The sequence below is a fragment of the Lagenorhynchus albirostris genome, chromosome 19 (genome assembly GCF_949774975.1).
Source record: "Lagenorhynchus albirostris chromosome 19, mLagAlb1.1, whole genome shotgun sequence".
NCBI classification, from domain to species: Eukaryota; Metazoa; Chordata; class Mammalia; order Artiodactyla; family Delphinidae; genus Lagenorhynchus; species Lagenorhynchus albirostris.
The window spans coordinates 2,960,366-2,977,081 of NC_083113.1; the positions used below are offsets into that span (position 1 = coordinate 2,960,366).

At 43.5% G+C, this 16,716-nt stretch overlaps 1 protein-coding gene across 1 annotated transcript; it reads left to right on the plus strand.

Annotated features, from left to right (window-relative positions):
* Nucleotides 1–2,815: 2,815 nt before the first annotated feature.
* LOC132510182 (zinc finger protein 419-like) lies at nt 2,816–16,716 on the plus strand. Its single transcript, XM_060131964.1, has 6 exons — nt 2,816–2,878; nt 8,033–8,458; nt 9,193–9,276; nt 11,320–11,358; nt 12,597–12,723; nt 14,008–16,716. The coding sequence occupies exons 1-6, from the start codon at nt 2,816–2,818 to the stop codon at nt 15,336–15,338; spliced, it is 2,070 nt and encodes a 689-aa protein (XP_059987947.1). The 3' UTR covers nt 15,339–16,716.

A 16,716-nucleotide genomic window follows, 5' to 3' on the forward strand; every position in this document is an offset into this window, starting at 1 on the left:
AGAGGGAACATCCAGTTCAAGGGCTTTACAGCTGGGACATAACCTGGAATATTCGAGGCACATCAAGGAGGTGATGGAGCTGAATCAGTGATGAAGAGAGGGAATAGTAGGAGATTAATTCAGAAAGGAAATTGGGAGTCCAACTGCAGTCAAACGCTGCATAACACTATTAGGGTCTTGGCTTTGACTCTGAATGAAATGGGGAGACATTGGAGGATTTGAAACAGAGGAATGGCTTGATCTGCCATGTCTTTAAAGGGTCACACCGGCTGATGTATTGAAAGTGGTTTGTTGGAGGGTTTGTTTTCTTTATTGTCTCTGACAGCAAGGTGCTCATCCTGTATGGCTGTGGCCTTCTGAGGTGAGTGCTAGTTCTTTCCTCTTTCCACTGTTTCAGCCTCTCTAACCCTGTGGAAAGGACTGGACATTTCCAAGTCCCCCTCTGCAGCTTTCTAGCGGTTGAATTATAGGTAAAACCAGTAAAATAAAACACACATCCAAGTTAAATTCATGGTAAAGGAGAAGGATCCTCCTTGTCCGATCTTATAAATGTTTGTGTGAAGCTGTTTTTTATGTTTTTACAGAGTAAAGTGCCAGGGATTTTAACAGGTGAGTCTAGATGTATACATGCAGGTCTCGTGTTTGTATGGGTTTCACAGTTGCCACCATGGACTTACTCCCTTGTGCTGGCATTGGATATGAGTACTTGAAATTTGTCCTGAGATTTTTTTTCCTTTGAGGCTAGTTTTCAAGCTACACAAGATAATCAGTATTAACTGAAATAATGTGAAAAAATGTGCCATACAGGGGCTTCCCTGGTGGTTCAGTGGTTAAGAATCTGCCTGCCAATGCAGGGGACACGGGTTTAAGCCCTGGTCAAGGAGGATCCCACACGCTGCAGAGTGACTAAGCCCATGTGCCACAGCTACTGAGCCTGCGGTGTAGAGCCCGAGAGCCACAACTACTGAGCCCATGTGCCTAGAGCCTGTGCTCCACAACAAGAGAAACCACCGCAATGAGAATCCTGCACACCGCAACAAAGAGTAGCCCCCGCTCGCCACAACTAGAGAAAGCCCACACGCAGCAACGAAGACCCAATGCAGCCAAAAAGAAATTTAAAAAAAAAAGTGCCGTACAGAAAAATATAAAATGATCATTTTTCTCACTCGGGGCCTTCTTCAGAGCCCTTTTTTTTTTTTTTTTTTTTTTTTTTTTTGGCTGCGCTGGGTGTTCATTGTGGCGCACGGGCTTCTCTAGTTGTGGCGTGTGGACTTAGTTGTCCCGCTGCATGTGAGCTCTTAGTTCCCCCACCAGGGATCAAACCTGTATTGGAAGGCAGATTCTTAGCCACTGGACCACCAGGAAAGTCCCTTCAGAGCCTTTTTTTTTTTTTGACTGCGTTGGGTCTTCGTTGCTGCATGTGGGTTTTCTCTAATTGTGGCACATGGGCTCAGTAGTTGTGGCTCGTGGGCTCTAGAGCACAGGCTCAGTAGTTGTAGCACACAGGCTTAGCTGCTCCGTGGCGTGTGGGATCTTCCCAGACCAGGGCTCAAACCTGTGTCCCCTGCACTGGCAGGCGGATTCTTAACCACTGCACCACCAGGGAAGCCCGTCATTTGTTTTGAATCTCAAAATTTCCCAGATTTGAGTCCATGGGAGTTCCTTTATGCTGGTTTGTCCCATTTTCATGTCACCATCACATTTTGTGCACTTAGCTCTGATACAAAAGATATTACAGTTTCATCCTGCAAATTTCCTTTCTCTGCCAGGAATCAGTCTTTTCTCTAAGGAGATTTTCTTTTTGGTAGAGAAAGGTATTGAGAAATCAAGAACTGTGTCTTGGATGTGCTCAAGGACATAGGTGAACCGTTGCTTCCGGGCCTTCTTTGACTACACTGCATTTAGGTTCACAAACACTACCCATGCCATGGCAAGATACAAGCCATTAACTAAAGTTCAGGAAGTGTTTCAAACTTTTTCAATGTAAAGTTTATTTCAGGGGAATACACGAACATCAACTGTACAATTTGATGACTGATAAATGCATTTATACATGAAAAAACTTCCCAGTCTAGGTATAGAACAATTCTGTGATGCTGAAAAATGCCCACTTGCCTGATTCCGTGAGTCTCTGAGAGTCATTCACTTTCTGATTTTTTTCAATGTAGTTGTTTTGCCTATTCTTTCATTGGTATCTAAATTTAGCCCATACTGGGGAATTCCCTGACAGTCCGGTGGTTAGGACTGGGTGCTCTCACTGCCTGGGTTCAATCCCTGGTCGGGGAACTAAGATCCCACAAGTTCTGCAGAGTGGAAAAAAAAAATTTAGCCTGTACTAGTTTTATGAAATAGAAGTATTTTATTTGAAATGTTAAATATATTTATAAGTTTTAATTAAGGTTTTTATTGATACTTTTCCTGGGCTTTTTAATTAATTGCCCAGGCATAACAAAATTATACATACCATCTAGTCAGTTCATGTCTGTCCTTGTGTACACATAATTTGGTCTCCTTATTCAGGAACATGGTTTGCACCTTCATCTTACAGCGTTAGGCATCTCTTCCTGTGGGCCTTGCACTAAAGGATTCTATTTTGGGTTTTCCTCACAGCCTCCCCATGAAGCAGGTGCCTGAAAGGCATCATTTTCCATAAAAGGAAATCGAGGCTCAGGGAGATAAATGTACTTGCTGAAAGGCAGGGAACTGATGAGCAGCTGAACCAAGCTAGAGACACAGTTTGGCTGTACATGGGGTTTGTGCTGTATAACCACAAAACTATGCCACATGGCTCCAGAATGGGCCAAGGTCTGGCACGATGGTGACCATGATGATGATGGGGATGGTGATGACAATGATGTTGATGATGGCAGCTGGGATTGTAACCATCAACAGACCCATTCATTAGGGAGCACAAGGTGCTGCGCTATGCACTTTTCATACATTAACCAATAGACCCTCCTACAGCCCTGAGCAGCAGCTACAACATTATCCTATTTTACCAAGGAGGAAACTGACACACAAACAGCTCATTGACTAGCACAGGGTCACACAGGGCATAAGCAGTGAAGCTGGAATTTGACGCATCAGTCGGCCTCCAGAACTGGACTCTTGGGTGCTACACAAAGGAGGAAAGGACGTGCAGCAGGAAGGGGAAAGTGGAGGTGAGGGGTCAGTGGGATAGGGAGAATTTAATGGGATAACAGAGTGAGCCTATGGGGGACAGTGATTTGGTGATTCCCAGATGTTAGCATTTCATGAATCACTAAAAAATTTTTTTTGACTAGAAAGCTCACACAGATTTGGTAAAAAAGGACATTTCACACCCACCTTTCAAAAAATAAAGGACTTTTACCTGGAAAGAAGGCAGAGGATAGCATCTCACAATGGAGGGGCATCTTCTAATGTAAGTTGAGCTTAATGAGAGACTTAATGCATTAGCTGTATTTTCGTGACTTTGAGAGCAAGGGGTGTCAGAATTAAACGTGTGGTAATCGACAGTGCCTGGAACAGGCCTGACATGTGGTCAGTGTCAGTGGACATTAGTGATAGCCATTGATACCAGTGCTTTCAATTTAAATGGATGTACTTTTTATTTAACTTAAGTAGATTTATTCCAGGAGGGAAACATGCATTGCTCTGGTAAATTGGAAAACCAGTTTGATTGGCTACAAATGGAGACTTGCCCTCAAAACACAACAATGAAATTGAAATAATGAAATCAAGTCCCAGGGAGCTCATGCTGCCTTCTGAAGCCTGTGAGTATAAAATTGTTCTCTCATAAAAAAGGGAAATTATTCACAGAAAAGTATCAATAACAAAGCACGAATGGAGACTTCCTTTTGAAAACTTTAAGGCAGAAAAAAGGGAAAACGTTCGTCTTCTCAGTGTGTCCATCATGGCATGTGAAGAGGGTAATTATAATCCAGGCAAACAATCAGAAATATAATACATGTTAGCAGGAAGAAAAAAAAATCCAATTGACCGTGCCTCCACTGCCGGGGGCCCGGTTCGATCCCTGGTCAGGGAGATAAGATCCCCAAGCTACATGGTGCGGCCACAACAAACATACAAACAAAATCTAATTGAATAGTAACATACAAGGATAAGTAGACGATGTTACTTTTACAAATATCCTACATTTGTTCTTGGAAGTCTGCAAAAGAAAGATCTTGATAAAGGTAATCCATGTACATCAGTCTGAGCAATCAACATTTTATTTTATTTTTTCATATTTATTTATTTTCATATTTATATATTTATTTAAGTCCCCACACACAGTTCTTTATGTCAGAGGGAAAAAATGTAGTAGAAAAGATGACTTAGGACTTGTTTTTCGTTAAGGGTAAGGATTATTTAAAAACCAAAAGGTGGGACTTCCCTGGTGGCACAGTGGTTAAGAATCCACCTGCCAATGCAGGGGACACAGGTTCGATCCCCGGGAAGATCCTACATGCTGTGTAGCAACTAAGCCTGTGTGCCACAACTACTGATCCTGCACTCTAAGGCCCGGGAGCCACAACTACTCAGCCCTCGCACCTCCAGCCCGTGCTCTGCAACAAAAGAAGCCACTGCAATGAGAAGCCCGCGCGCCTCAAGGAAGAGTAGCCTCTGCTCTCCACAGCTAGAAATAGCCTGCGCACAGCAACAAAGACCCAATGCGACCAAAAATAAATTAATTTATAAAAATAAACAAAAATAAATAAATAAAAACACAAAGGTCATCAACCAAAGAAAATAAATTAATTGAAGCTTAATCAAAATTAAAACTTTCCTTTTCAAGAGATAGTTAAGAAAGTAAGAACTCAAGTCACAACCTAGAGAAAGATATTTGTAAGAACTATCTCTGAAAAATGACTGTGATTCTCAATATGTAAATGGTCCTTATAACAGTAACGAAAAATAACACAATTCAAAATATTCGCAAAACTTCTGAAGGCATGTGTCACCAAAGAAGTATAAATGGTAAATAAGAAAATGAAAATATACTTCTCCTTATTACTCAGCATTGTAAACACATTTTAAAGCCACAGTGAGGGACTACTACACACTCATTGGAATGACTAAAATTCAAGCACTGACAATTTCAAGTTAATGAAGAGATGAAACAGCTACAACTCATATATTTCTTGAGGGAATACAAATTGATAAATAACTTTAGAAAATACTGTTGTACTCTCTTGTAATGCTATACATACACATATCATACGACACGGTAATCTCAATTGTAGGTATATCCTTAAGAAAAATTAAATCTTATGACTCAGGAATACTTCGGTGGAAATATTCACAGTAACAGCAGCTTTATTCGTAAAATCCAAAAAACAATATAACGTTTGTGATTTTACTTTTTTTTCCCCCGTCATGTGTTAAAATATCTAAACTAGTCCCAAGACAGAGTGGCTCATGCTAAGACCCAAATCTGAATGCTGAAACTTACTTCAATTTCTATTTTTTGCAGATATCTGGCTCTTTCAGGAGCGGAAATCTAAGGCCAGCCAATCAGAATATGCCTGATAAGCTTTAGTTTTTCACAACCTTGTTCCAAAACTTCCCTGTGCCCCACATAAAGAAAATTAACCTTTCTATGACGAATCAGCTATTGCCTAGTATGAATTCCTTGTTCTCAAGTATTTTTGTCTATGTAATCTGTGCATTCTGAATAGCTCTTCAGAGCTCCTCGCTATTTTCTAGACTGGATGCTTTCCAGTTCATGAGTCACTACGTAAAAGCAAACTATATCCCAAAATTAAAGTCTGTGAAATTTTCTCTTAAGATGTATTAAGTTTTTTTTTTCATAATTGTATAGGTTTGCATGGTCTGAATTTTTAAAACATTTATTTTTGGCTGCTTTGGGTCTTCATTGCTGCAAGTGGACTTTTCTCTAGTTGCGGCGAGCAGGAGCTACTCTTCGTTATGGTGCTCAGGCTTCTCATTGTGGTGGCTTCTCTTGTTGTGGAGCACGGGCTCTAGGCACGGGGGCTTCAGTAGTTGTGGCACACGGGCTCAGTAGTTGTGGCTCCCGGGCTCTAGAGCGCAGGCTCAGTAGTTGTGGCGCATGGGCTTAGTTGCTCCGTGGCATTGAATTTTTTTAATTCAATTTTACATTCAAATCTTGAAATCTTTCTTTGCTTCTTTTCTTTTTTTTCATGCTTTTGGTAGGTATAGCAGTGCTACTTAGAGATATCTGACATGTTTTCTTATTGATACACTGGTTTACGTAGTGCATGTTTCAATAGAAAGTATTTTTTGCACAAAGGGGCAGAGGTTTAAAGTAACTGCATAACGCTAAACACTTCTGCAAAGTAATTTTAATAGATACCCAATGGCAGTTTGTGATATTTACTAATTTCTTTAGTTTTACCAATATTTGGTAATGTCAGACTTCCTTAGGCTCATCAATCTGATTCGTTTCATTTTCATTTTCCTAATGGAAAATAAGACTACTTTTTTAAAAATGTTGTTTGCTTTCATAATTCTAATCTGAAGTGACATAGAAGAATTTTGCCTTCTCAGGTTTTAAATCTTTCATTTGTAGTAATTATCGAATTTATTTATTATTTATATATTAAATCTTTAATAATTTATATATGTCTTAATATCTTCCTAAGTGTTTTCTTGTCATTTCAATTTTTACGTTTTTTTAAGAAGTCTGCTATTATCATATAGTTTGTGTACATGCTGTGATAATTTTTATATTTGCTTTGAGAAGTCCTGTAAGGCATGCCAAATTAATAGTGTTGTGAAATGTGAAATAAAAAGGAGTCACTTCTGTCAAGGGATTTTTAAAAAATTATATATATATATATATATATTTATTTATTTATTTATTTATGGCTGCATTGAGTCTTCTTTGCTGCGCGCGGGCTTTCTCTAGTTGCGGCGAGCGGGGGCTACTCTTCGTTGTGGTGCGCGGGCTTCTCATTGTGGTGGCTTCTCTTGTTGTGGAGCACAGGCTCTAAGTGCGCAGGCTTCAGTAGTTGTGGCACGTGGGCTTCAGTAGTTGTAGCTCGCGGGCTTCAGTAGTTGTAGCTCGCGGGCTCTAGAGCGCAGGCTCAGTAGTTGTGGCGCATGGGCTTAGTTACTCAGCGGCATGTGGGATCTTCTCGGACCAGGGCTCGAACCCGCGTCCCCTGCATTGGCAGGCGGATTCTTAACCACTGCACCACCAGGGAAGTCCCCTGTCAAGGGATTTTTAACATGGAGCTGGGAGGCTATTAATTAGTGGACCTCCTGCACTTCCCCATCTTGTGAAACCATGAACTTTTGATCTGGGCCAACCTGCAAATATTCCAAGGATTCTGCAAAAACACCTGCAACTTGTCACACTAATGGACTATTACTTCCCTGTAGTGATAGCCTTAGCACTCAGTCCTGTTCAGCAGAGACTAGCTTCTGCCTCCAACTCCAATTAAAATCCTTTGTAATGCAAACCTCTCTTAGTCTTTAAAAGCTCCTTACTTTTATTCCCTAGCCCACACCCCCGCCCCACCCCCACCCATCCCTAAACCCCCAACCCCCGTGAAAAATTGTCTTCCACGAAACCGGACCCTGTGCCAAAAGGGTTGGGGACCGATGGCTTAGCCCGACATCTTTTTTGTTGCTACTTAAATGTGTGCCCCGAATTGCAATTCTTTGGTCCCAAGGTAACGCGTTGTGCTTGATTATTGTCTCTCAGGTTAATTTAGGTTGACAGTATCCACTATACAGTTATGTTTTCTAATTTCATGTATTTTATTTTAGCCAATGATCAACATACTTTATTGCACATAATTCCCTTTTTTATTCCAAAATCTTATTAACTTGGTTTTTCTTATTTGAAAATACTTCCAAGGTTTTCATAAAAAACAAAAACAACAAATAAGGACTCTGGCTACTCTCAGTCTTTACACAACTGGAATGCTTTTTTTCTAATCTTGTATCAACTTTTATGTTGAGAAATGAGTTAAATCAGAATTTTAAAAAGATTAAACATACAGGGTTTGATGGGTCTGCTTTGATGTGTTGTTCTTCCCGCACGGACTTGGCCCATTAGTGCCCCGGAGTTTGGGGGAGGGTCTCCTCCGCCCCCGACTCGGTGGACCGATGGGAACTACATTACCCAGGAGATTGTGTGCGGACCGGCCTTGTTCTCCACACCAGTGATGGACCCGAACAGGGGCTCTTCCGGGACTGTGAACTAGGAGTGGGCGGGACTTCCGGCTCCTTCCTGAAGGAGGTCGTTTGTCTGCTTTTGCTGCCGTCTGCAGGACCCGAGGCTCAGGATCACTCGGTGGAGCCGAGTTTAGAGAAACTGGAAAGAACCCGAGGGGCGCCGTCCGCACTGCCCAGGAGTGAGCGGGTTGCGGAACCCACTTCCGGGATTTTCGGCCTAGGTCTCCGCCATTATCCTGCGCATCTCCTGGCACCACCGCGCCCACAGGGTCCTATGTCAACCAACGCGGTGCAGGACCCGGCCCAGGTGACTCTCCCGCCCCCCCCCACCCAATCCTGACCCAAATCTCAAGCCCCCAGGGAGGGTCTCCTGCTCAGGGCATTGGGGTTCAGTCCCCTGCTTCCAGAACTTTAGGTGTGCGTGTGTGGTGGTCCCATTTCTGACAGGCTGTGTGACGCAGTGTGGAGCGTGTTAAAGGCTGTGGGTTTGGCCCGTGCAAAGACTTGGAGGTGCTCAAGAGCCGGGAGCATTCGGGAAACCTGGGGTTCCAGTCATTTATGCAGGGAACAGAGAATTTAGGGAGGAGACAACAGTCTGGGCCAACTGTCAGCATTCTGGGTGCTGCGGAGGGTTGTGAATAAATCAGGAACACGGTCTGAGTTAGAGTTTTAAAGTATTCCAAAGGCTGCTCAGGGGAGAACAGACTGGAACAGACTGGGTTCTGAGGGTGGAGGCAGGGAGACCTGGGAGAGCCCAGTGCATTCCACTCCAGAGAGTAAGGTGGCTTCTGGACCAGAGTGGTGTCTATGGAAGTTGTTGAGCTGAAACAAATAGACTGCCCGCTATTTCTATTGCAAATATGGTTCCCACACTCCGCCCCTCTCCTCCTTCCCATCCTCCCCCCCCAACCATCATTAGGGAATTGCAATTGGGGTGTGCAGCTATGGTGGGCTATCACTTTTATGGAGATTAAAAAAGGATGTTAGAAGGGCTGTAGCCACCAAATAGTCCATGGGTTTTTTGTTTTTTGTTTTTTAAAGAGTCCATGGCTTTGCTTTTCATTGGCTGAGTCCTTTCCAGGAAAGAAGGAGTCTTCATCCTTTTGGATTCCGTTATTGTTTCAGGTCAGTGAGGGCTGACCTCTTCTGGTGTGCCAACTCTAATTGAGGTTTCTGTTTACTATTTTTTTTACGAAGGAATATAAGTAATAAGATTCTTAATAATTCTTAAAGATAATTAGCAGGATTTCCTAGTGCAGTGAATGTGGCTCTGACCTAAGGACAGAGTAAAAGACAATAAGCATTTTCTTTTGGCTGAGCATCTGGAAGACTTGAGACCAGCAACTGATGTGAGAAGGCAGTTTCAGGGAGAGATTAAAAGTTGGATTCGGGACATGCTGCTTCTGAAATTCCAAAGTTGAGGTAACATAGGGGCCGGTGGAATCTGTAGTCTGGAATTGAAGGAGGAGGTCTGTGGCTCACTGATGTCCATGTGGTTACAGACTAAGTCCTGGACTCCGGCCAATTCTGAATCTCAAATTTAAGAGGGAAAGTTTGGTCACTTTTCTGGGAAAGGGGACCTGAGATGAAAGAATAGAGACCTGGGGCTGGCGGGCAGTGCAGAACAGGTGAGACTTTCTGAGGCTACCTGAAGATGGGAGGGTTCTGTGGTTCCAGAGCTTTCTGGGGAAGCAAGGGTATAAGGAGTAAGGAGTCTTGCCTGGAGTGGAGATGGAGAAGGATGTGTTAGATTGTGTAGATTCACTCCTCTGAACACTTAGCCGACTGTGCATTCGTTTTTGAGCCAGCAAAAAGTGGGCAATGTTGACCAGTCATTGAAGCCCAGGCCCAGTCAAGGGCAGAGGTGCCTCAGCTCTCCCAGGAAACTACGAAGTTAAAAAGGTATAGATTTAATAAGTTGATCTTGTGTAAGCAAATAATAACTGCTTAATATATCTGTGTATAAAATAATAATAAATACATATATATATATAATTTAGTTTTTGCCTTGGGCTCTTCACATAGACCTCTGAACCCCTTGGAATTTCCTGGGGGTTAGGACTTTTTTTCACAACGACCCCATTTTGTCACACAGGAGTTTATTATGATGAGGTGACTTAGGGCAGGGCCCCTAGGTAGACTCAGGAGGGGACTGGTCACCAGAAAAACTAAGCAATTAGAAGTTTATACTCCCCCACAACCCCCCAACACTGGGGCATCCCAAGGATCAGAAGAAAACTAGAGACTAGGTATAAAAACTGCTGAAGAATGAAATTCAAGGTTCCTTCAGATTGGTGAACACATTGAAATTGCGGAAGTGCTGGGAGGGTGGCATGTACTGAAAGGGCCTGGAAACACCATGGTGCCCTCTAGCGCCCCACCCCCCCAGACCTAGATATCTCTTCCATTGGGTTGTTCCTAAGTTGTATCCATTATAATAAACCAGAGAAATAAGAAAACTGTTTTCCTAACTTTTGTGGGTCCTTTTAGCAAATTATCATAACTTAGGAAAGGTTCATGGGAAATCTTGAATTTGTAGCCAAGTAGAACAGAAGTACCGTTAGCCTGGGAACCAGACATTGGAACTGGCCTCTTTAAAGAGGGCAGTCTTATGGGACTGCGTCCTTAAACCTTTAAATTCTGTCCCTAACCTCAGGTAGTGTCAGAATATGATTAAATGTCAGTCACCCAGTTGGTATCATAGAATCAGATCATTGGTGGTGGAAGAGACATCATATATTTGGTGTCAGATAGGGAATCACAGAAACCTCAAGGTATTGATTAAAAGTCACATTTATATAATGACTTGAAAGACATGTAGGAAATACCCAGTTTTCAAAAACATTTACAGAAATGTTAATCCTGTGTTCAGTAATAGCTCAGTCTTAGCATTAGATATGCACTAATGCATTTGATGTCTACACTAACATCATGAGATAGGCACCATAAATATTGCTATTATACACATAAAGACACTGAGTCTCAGGGACGTGGAGTCTTTTTGTTCAGGGCCATAGAGTTGTCAAGTTATAGCTCTGAAGACTGAGGATCCGAGGCCAGAGGTCAACCTCAGATGACTCATGTCCAGGAAAAGGAAGGGAGGAAACAGTTCAGCCTTTACATCCACACTATGATCACCTTTATCTCAGATCCTCCCTCTTTTCACAGGTTCCCATGGTAGCAGCAGCATTTATGGCCCCTGGACAGGTAAGTGGAAGAAACCCCAGTACCTACCCACACGTCATCCCTACCCCTGGTCCTGACACACAGATATAGGAGACAGTGTTGTCCTGGGATTGTGGGCCCTTAGGTCTGGGCCCTGGCACCATCTCAGGCACAGGATCATTAATCAAAACCAGCAGTTGTATGGAGGTGTTCCCATGTGTCCAATGGAGAAGGTCAAGTGGTAACATGTCCTTGGGCACAGACTGGAGATGAGACTGAGAGGGGAGTCTTCAGGGAACTGCCAAACCCATGACGTGGGCTGATAAAGACTGGGGGCATGAGTCATTCCTGGGATAGCAGCCTGAGGAGCTGGGCCTCTCCTGAGGGGGCGGGTCCATGACACGTTGGCCACAGAGGAGGGAAGTGATCTGACACTGGGTCTGAAGAGGCTGTTCTGCCTGCCGAGAGGAAGACTGGGGGTGAGGGTGGAGCTGGGGGCCAAGTGGAGGGCACAGTCCTGGTGAATGTCGATTGTGACTGGATCCTGGCAATGGCTCTGCAGCAGGAGAGGAGGTGAGTCTCTGAATCTCGTTTGTGGTAGAGCTGATTTTCTGCTGTACAGGATGAGAGAGAGTAGTCTGACATGACCCCAGGATGTTTGCCTCTAGATGACGGTGGGGATGCCATGTCTGAGATGGGAAGTCAGAAGTAGGAGTAATGGACAGAAGGACTGTCCAGAGTTCCATGTTCCCATGCTGAGTCTGAGATATTGCTGGGGTGTCTTGTGGGAGGTCCCACAGAGGCCTGGGGAAGCACCGCGTGCTGGGTGGCATGTGGGGAACACGGTGAGGTGCTGAAGTCCTGGGGCTGAGGTGGTGGTGTGGGGTGGGGTTGGGGTCACGGTCAGGCACGTGAGGGAGCTGTGACCCTGCAGGGCTGGGCAGTGGAGAGGGAGGGAGTGTGAGCATGGACTTAGAGCCCTTGTCCCCAGGCTTTACTCCAGGTGTCTGAGCACAAGTGTCATTGTATGTGATGTGATCTGTGTGATCTCAGGAGAGTTGACTCTGAGGAGAGTGGCTGGGGGTCTGTGTGGCAACCACAGAGCGTCTGTGAGACTGCCTGTCTCCCTCTCTGTTTTAACTGAATGATGTAATGCTAGCAATTTCCTGTGGCATCAGGACCTGATGTGTCCTCTGAGCTGGGTCACTGGGGTAGACGACCATGATCTGGGGTCCTGGTTGCAGAGGCTGCTGTGAACTCACTTGTCCCCCTCATGACAGGGCCATGTGATCTTTGAGGATGTGGCTGTGTCCTTCTCCCAGGAGGAGTGGGGTCTCCTTAACAATGCTCAGAGACTCCTGTACTGTGACGTGATGCTGGAGAACCTGTCACTTATAGCCTCCCTGGGTAAGGACCCCTGTTCCACACCGTTGCCCCGTATGGGACTCTGCCCTTCTTTTTGCATGGCTCACTCCATCCTTCCGAGCCTGGACCTTGGACACTGCTTACTTCCCTGATTTTCTGTCACTTGAGCTGTGTTCCCCCACCCTGTGTGTTGTTCAGCCCTATACCATAGATGTTGAAGCCTTTCACAGAAGGCTTTGGTCTCAGAGGCTTGAAGCCTGCCCGACTGATACCACTTAGCTTTGCCACCAGTTGTTGTGTTGACTGTTCAGATGTGTGCAAGATCCGTGTCACATGTTCTAACCTTTTTTTGTGCACTGCCTGTGTCAGAAATTACAGACACTTACATGGTCACCACTTGTGGTCAACCCTAGATTATGTTTGCAAGACTCCTTAAGGTTCTTCTAGTGATACATCTTTTTCCTGAAGCCTGTTATTGGTTGGTTCACTCTGGGCCAGTGTCTTTCTCCTAGTGGCCCTATTTTCCTCTGAGGACTTTGATCTGGTAGTGTTCATAGTCACCCAGCCTGAGTTGAGGGATGGAGGCAACCCTGGGTGCCTGGCAAGGTAGGGCCCTCTCTAGTCATAGGAGGAGTGTTAATTGCATCCTGGGCCTGGTGAGTAGGAGCTGTAGGAAGGCGTGATACATTGATGAGTTGTAATCCTACAGGGAAATGTCCTTTCTCCACGACTGTTTTAGTCTTAAACTCATCATGGCTGTACCTCATTCTATCGCTCCTCCCCATTTTGACACTTTGCCCCTTTTATGTATCTACTGTGGGTTCTTTCTCCTGGCTCTTTCTATCTCAGTGTCATCCACATTTCTCCTTTTCCTCTCACTCTGCAATGTTGTCTAATAGTCTCTTCTTAATGTATCTTGGGAGGTGAAAGTACTTATATAGTCCTTGAACTCTTGGTAGTCAGGTGTGAATGGTGTGAATGCCTTTTCCTGGAGTGGGACACACATTCTACCCAATACACTTGTCACCACCAAAAAATTCTGCTGAACACCATTGGCCGAGGAGTGGGTTGTTCCAGGCCTCTACTCCTAGTACAGTGCCATATCCTGGTGTCCTGTGTTCTTGCTGTTTATAAGATCTCTCCCTATTCTGTGACCATCAGAGGTCTAGTACTCACAGTAGCCCCTTCTTCTACCTGTCTGCCTCCCTTGTTTGAATCCTGCACAATGGACTTCTTCTCTGATGTGTCATACAAAAGCTATAATGGGCTCCTGTCCCACAAAAGTCTCCATGCCCTTTATCAGGTTTTTTTTTGTTTTCCTTTCAGGTTGTTGGCATGGAGTAGAAGCTGAGGAGGCCGTTTCTGAACAATGTGTTTCTGTAGAACAAGTGACAGAAAACAGGAATCCAAAGCTGGAGCCATCTATCCTGAAGCCTCTTACTTCTGTTACGAGTGTCCTGGCGGAGAAAGATGTTTTGTACTTGGCTGACAATATGTTCACGTGCGGAGACGTTGAGAAGGCTTTCCTAGGCAGCTTGGGCTTTCCCCAGCACCAGCCCTCCCATGATGGAGAGCATCCACGTAGAAGCAGGCAGAGCAGGGAGGTCTCTCACCCTGGGCAAGGGCATCACAAGTGCAGCGAATGTGGTAAAGCCTTCAGTAAAAAGTTTAAATTCACGGAGCACCTGAGAGTTCACACTGGAGAAAAACCTTATGAGTGCAGTGACTGCGGGAAGTTCTTTAGACACAGCTCCAGTCTTATTCATCATCGGAAAGTTCACACAGGAGAAAGGCCTTATGAATGCTGTAATTGTGGGAAAGTCTTTGCCCACAAATATAAACTTTTTGAGCACCAGAGAATCCACACTGGAAAAAGACCATATGAGTGTAATGAATGTGGGAAAGCCTTCCTTCGCAAGGATTCACTTGTTCAGCACCAAAAAATCCACACTGGAGAAAATCCTCATAAGTGCGGTGAATGTGGAAAGTGCTTCCTGTACAAAAATAACCTTCTTGTGCACCAGAGGATCCACAGTGGAGAAAGGCCTTATGGGTGTAGCAAATGTGGAAAGTCCTTTGTCTTCAAAAAAAGGCTTCTTTATCACCAGCGAATCCACACTGGAGAAAGGCCTTACATGTGCAGTGAATGTGGGAAAGCCTATGTCTACAAAGGAAGTCTTATTGTTCATAAGAGAATTCACACTTTAGAGAAGGCTTATGGGTGTAACAAATGTGGGAAATTCTTTACAAGCAGTTTTGCCCTCAATAGACATGAGAATGTTCACACTGCACAAAGGTGTTATGAGTGCAGCGAATGTGGGAAAGCTCTCAATGGCAAAGTTAAACTTGCTGAGCACCAGAGAATCCATACTGGAGAAAGACCCTATAAGTGTAATGAATGTGAGAAAGCCTTCATGCGCAAGTATACACTTGTTCAGCACCAAAAAGTCCACACTGGAGTAAAGCCTTTTAAATGCAGTGAATGTGGGAAGCCCTTCACTTACAAAACAAGTCTTGTTGTCCACCAGAGAATCCACACTGGAGAAAGGCCTTATATGTGCAGTGAATGTGGGGAAGTCTTTGTCTACAGAAGAAGTCTTGTTGTCCATCAGAGAATCCACACTAGAGAAAAGCCTTATGAATGTAGTTCTTTGTAAGCAGCTCCAAGCTCACAAAAAACAAAGTTCACACTGGGGCAATGCCTTCTGGACTTATGCTTTCCTTCACTTGAGTTAATATCTAGCAGCACAACTCCTATGTAGTAGAGTAGGTGAATGTATACCTTATATGTGGCCAGTCAAACTTTTCTAAAATGGTAGTATCTTTTTATAGTCTCACGAGAAGCAGCAGAACATGAGTTCCTGTTTTTTACATTTTTACCAACACTTGGTATGTTCAGGCTTTCTAATTTCAGTGATGTCATAGGTGTATCTAGTGATTTTAACTAACATTTCCCTATTGACACAATGTGAGTGGTTTTCCATGTGTTAATTTCCAACCATATTTCTTTTTTTCTTTTTAGTTTTTATTGGAGTATAGTTAATTTACAATGCTGTGTTTCAGGTGTACAGCAAAGTGAATCAGACAGCCATATTTCTTTTTTGAAATTTCTGTTCATATAATTTTGTCATCTTAATTACTGAGTTTTGATGTTTCTTCATGGATTATTGATTAAGGTCCTCTAATGGAAATATTTACCAATATTCTTCCAGACTTGTTCTTCTCATTTTAGTCACTTTTCCAGAGAAAGACTTTATTTTTTTTGGGGGGGGGGTGGTTTTGGACATGCTGTGGCATGCAGGATCTTACTTCCCCAACCAGGGATTGAACCTGTGCCCCCTGCCAGGGAAGCACAGAGTCCTAATCACTGGATCTCCAGGGAATTCCTCAATATGAAGCTCAGAATCCACTTTTCAATTTGTGCATCACAAAAAAATCCTACTAGAATTTTGACTGGGATTGCATTTAATCTTCAATTTAGAAAGAAATACTGAGTGTCCCAATCTATAAACTTGATAGATCTCCTTTTATTTAGATCTTGCTTAATTTTTATTAGCAGTCTTTTTTAGTTTTCTGTTTGTAGGTCTTACACATCTCCAGGTATTTTCTACATCTTATTGTGAAAGGGAATTTAAAAAAATCTTCAATTTATGAATTGTTCATACCTATTACACTTAGAGAGATATAAAACTAAGGACAGAAGTGATCTTTCTTTTTTTTGGGGGGGGGGCAACGTGTGGGACCTCAGTTCCCTGGCCAGGAATTGAACCTGGGCCATGGCAGCAAAAGACCGGAATCCTAACCACTAGGCAACCACGGAACTCCCTAGTAGTGATCCTTCTTAATCTTATAAATAACATCTACAAAGAGCTATTAGAAATACTATCCCTTTGAACCATTATTAAAGTATTCCCATTAGAATAAAAGGAGGACAGCTGCTCTTTGTTCTCTTATTCAGTATCATCCTGGAGTTCCAATTTCATTCAATACAACAACAAAAATATACGACAAAATAATGAATATTTAGCAATTGGA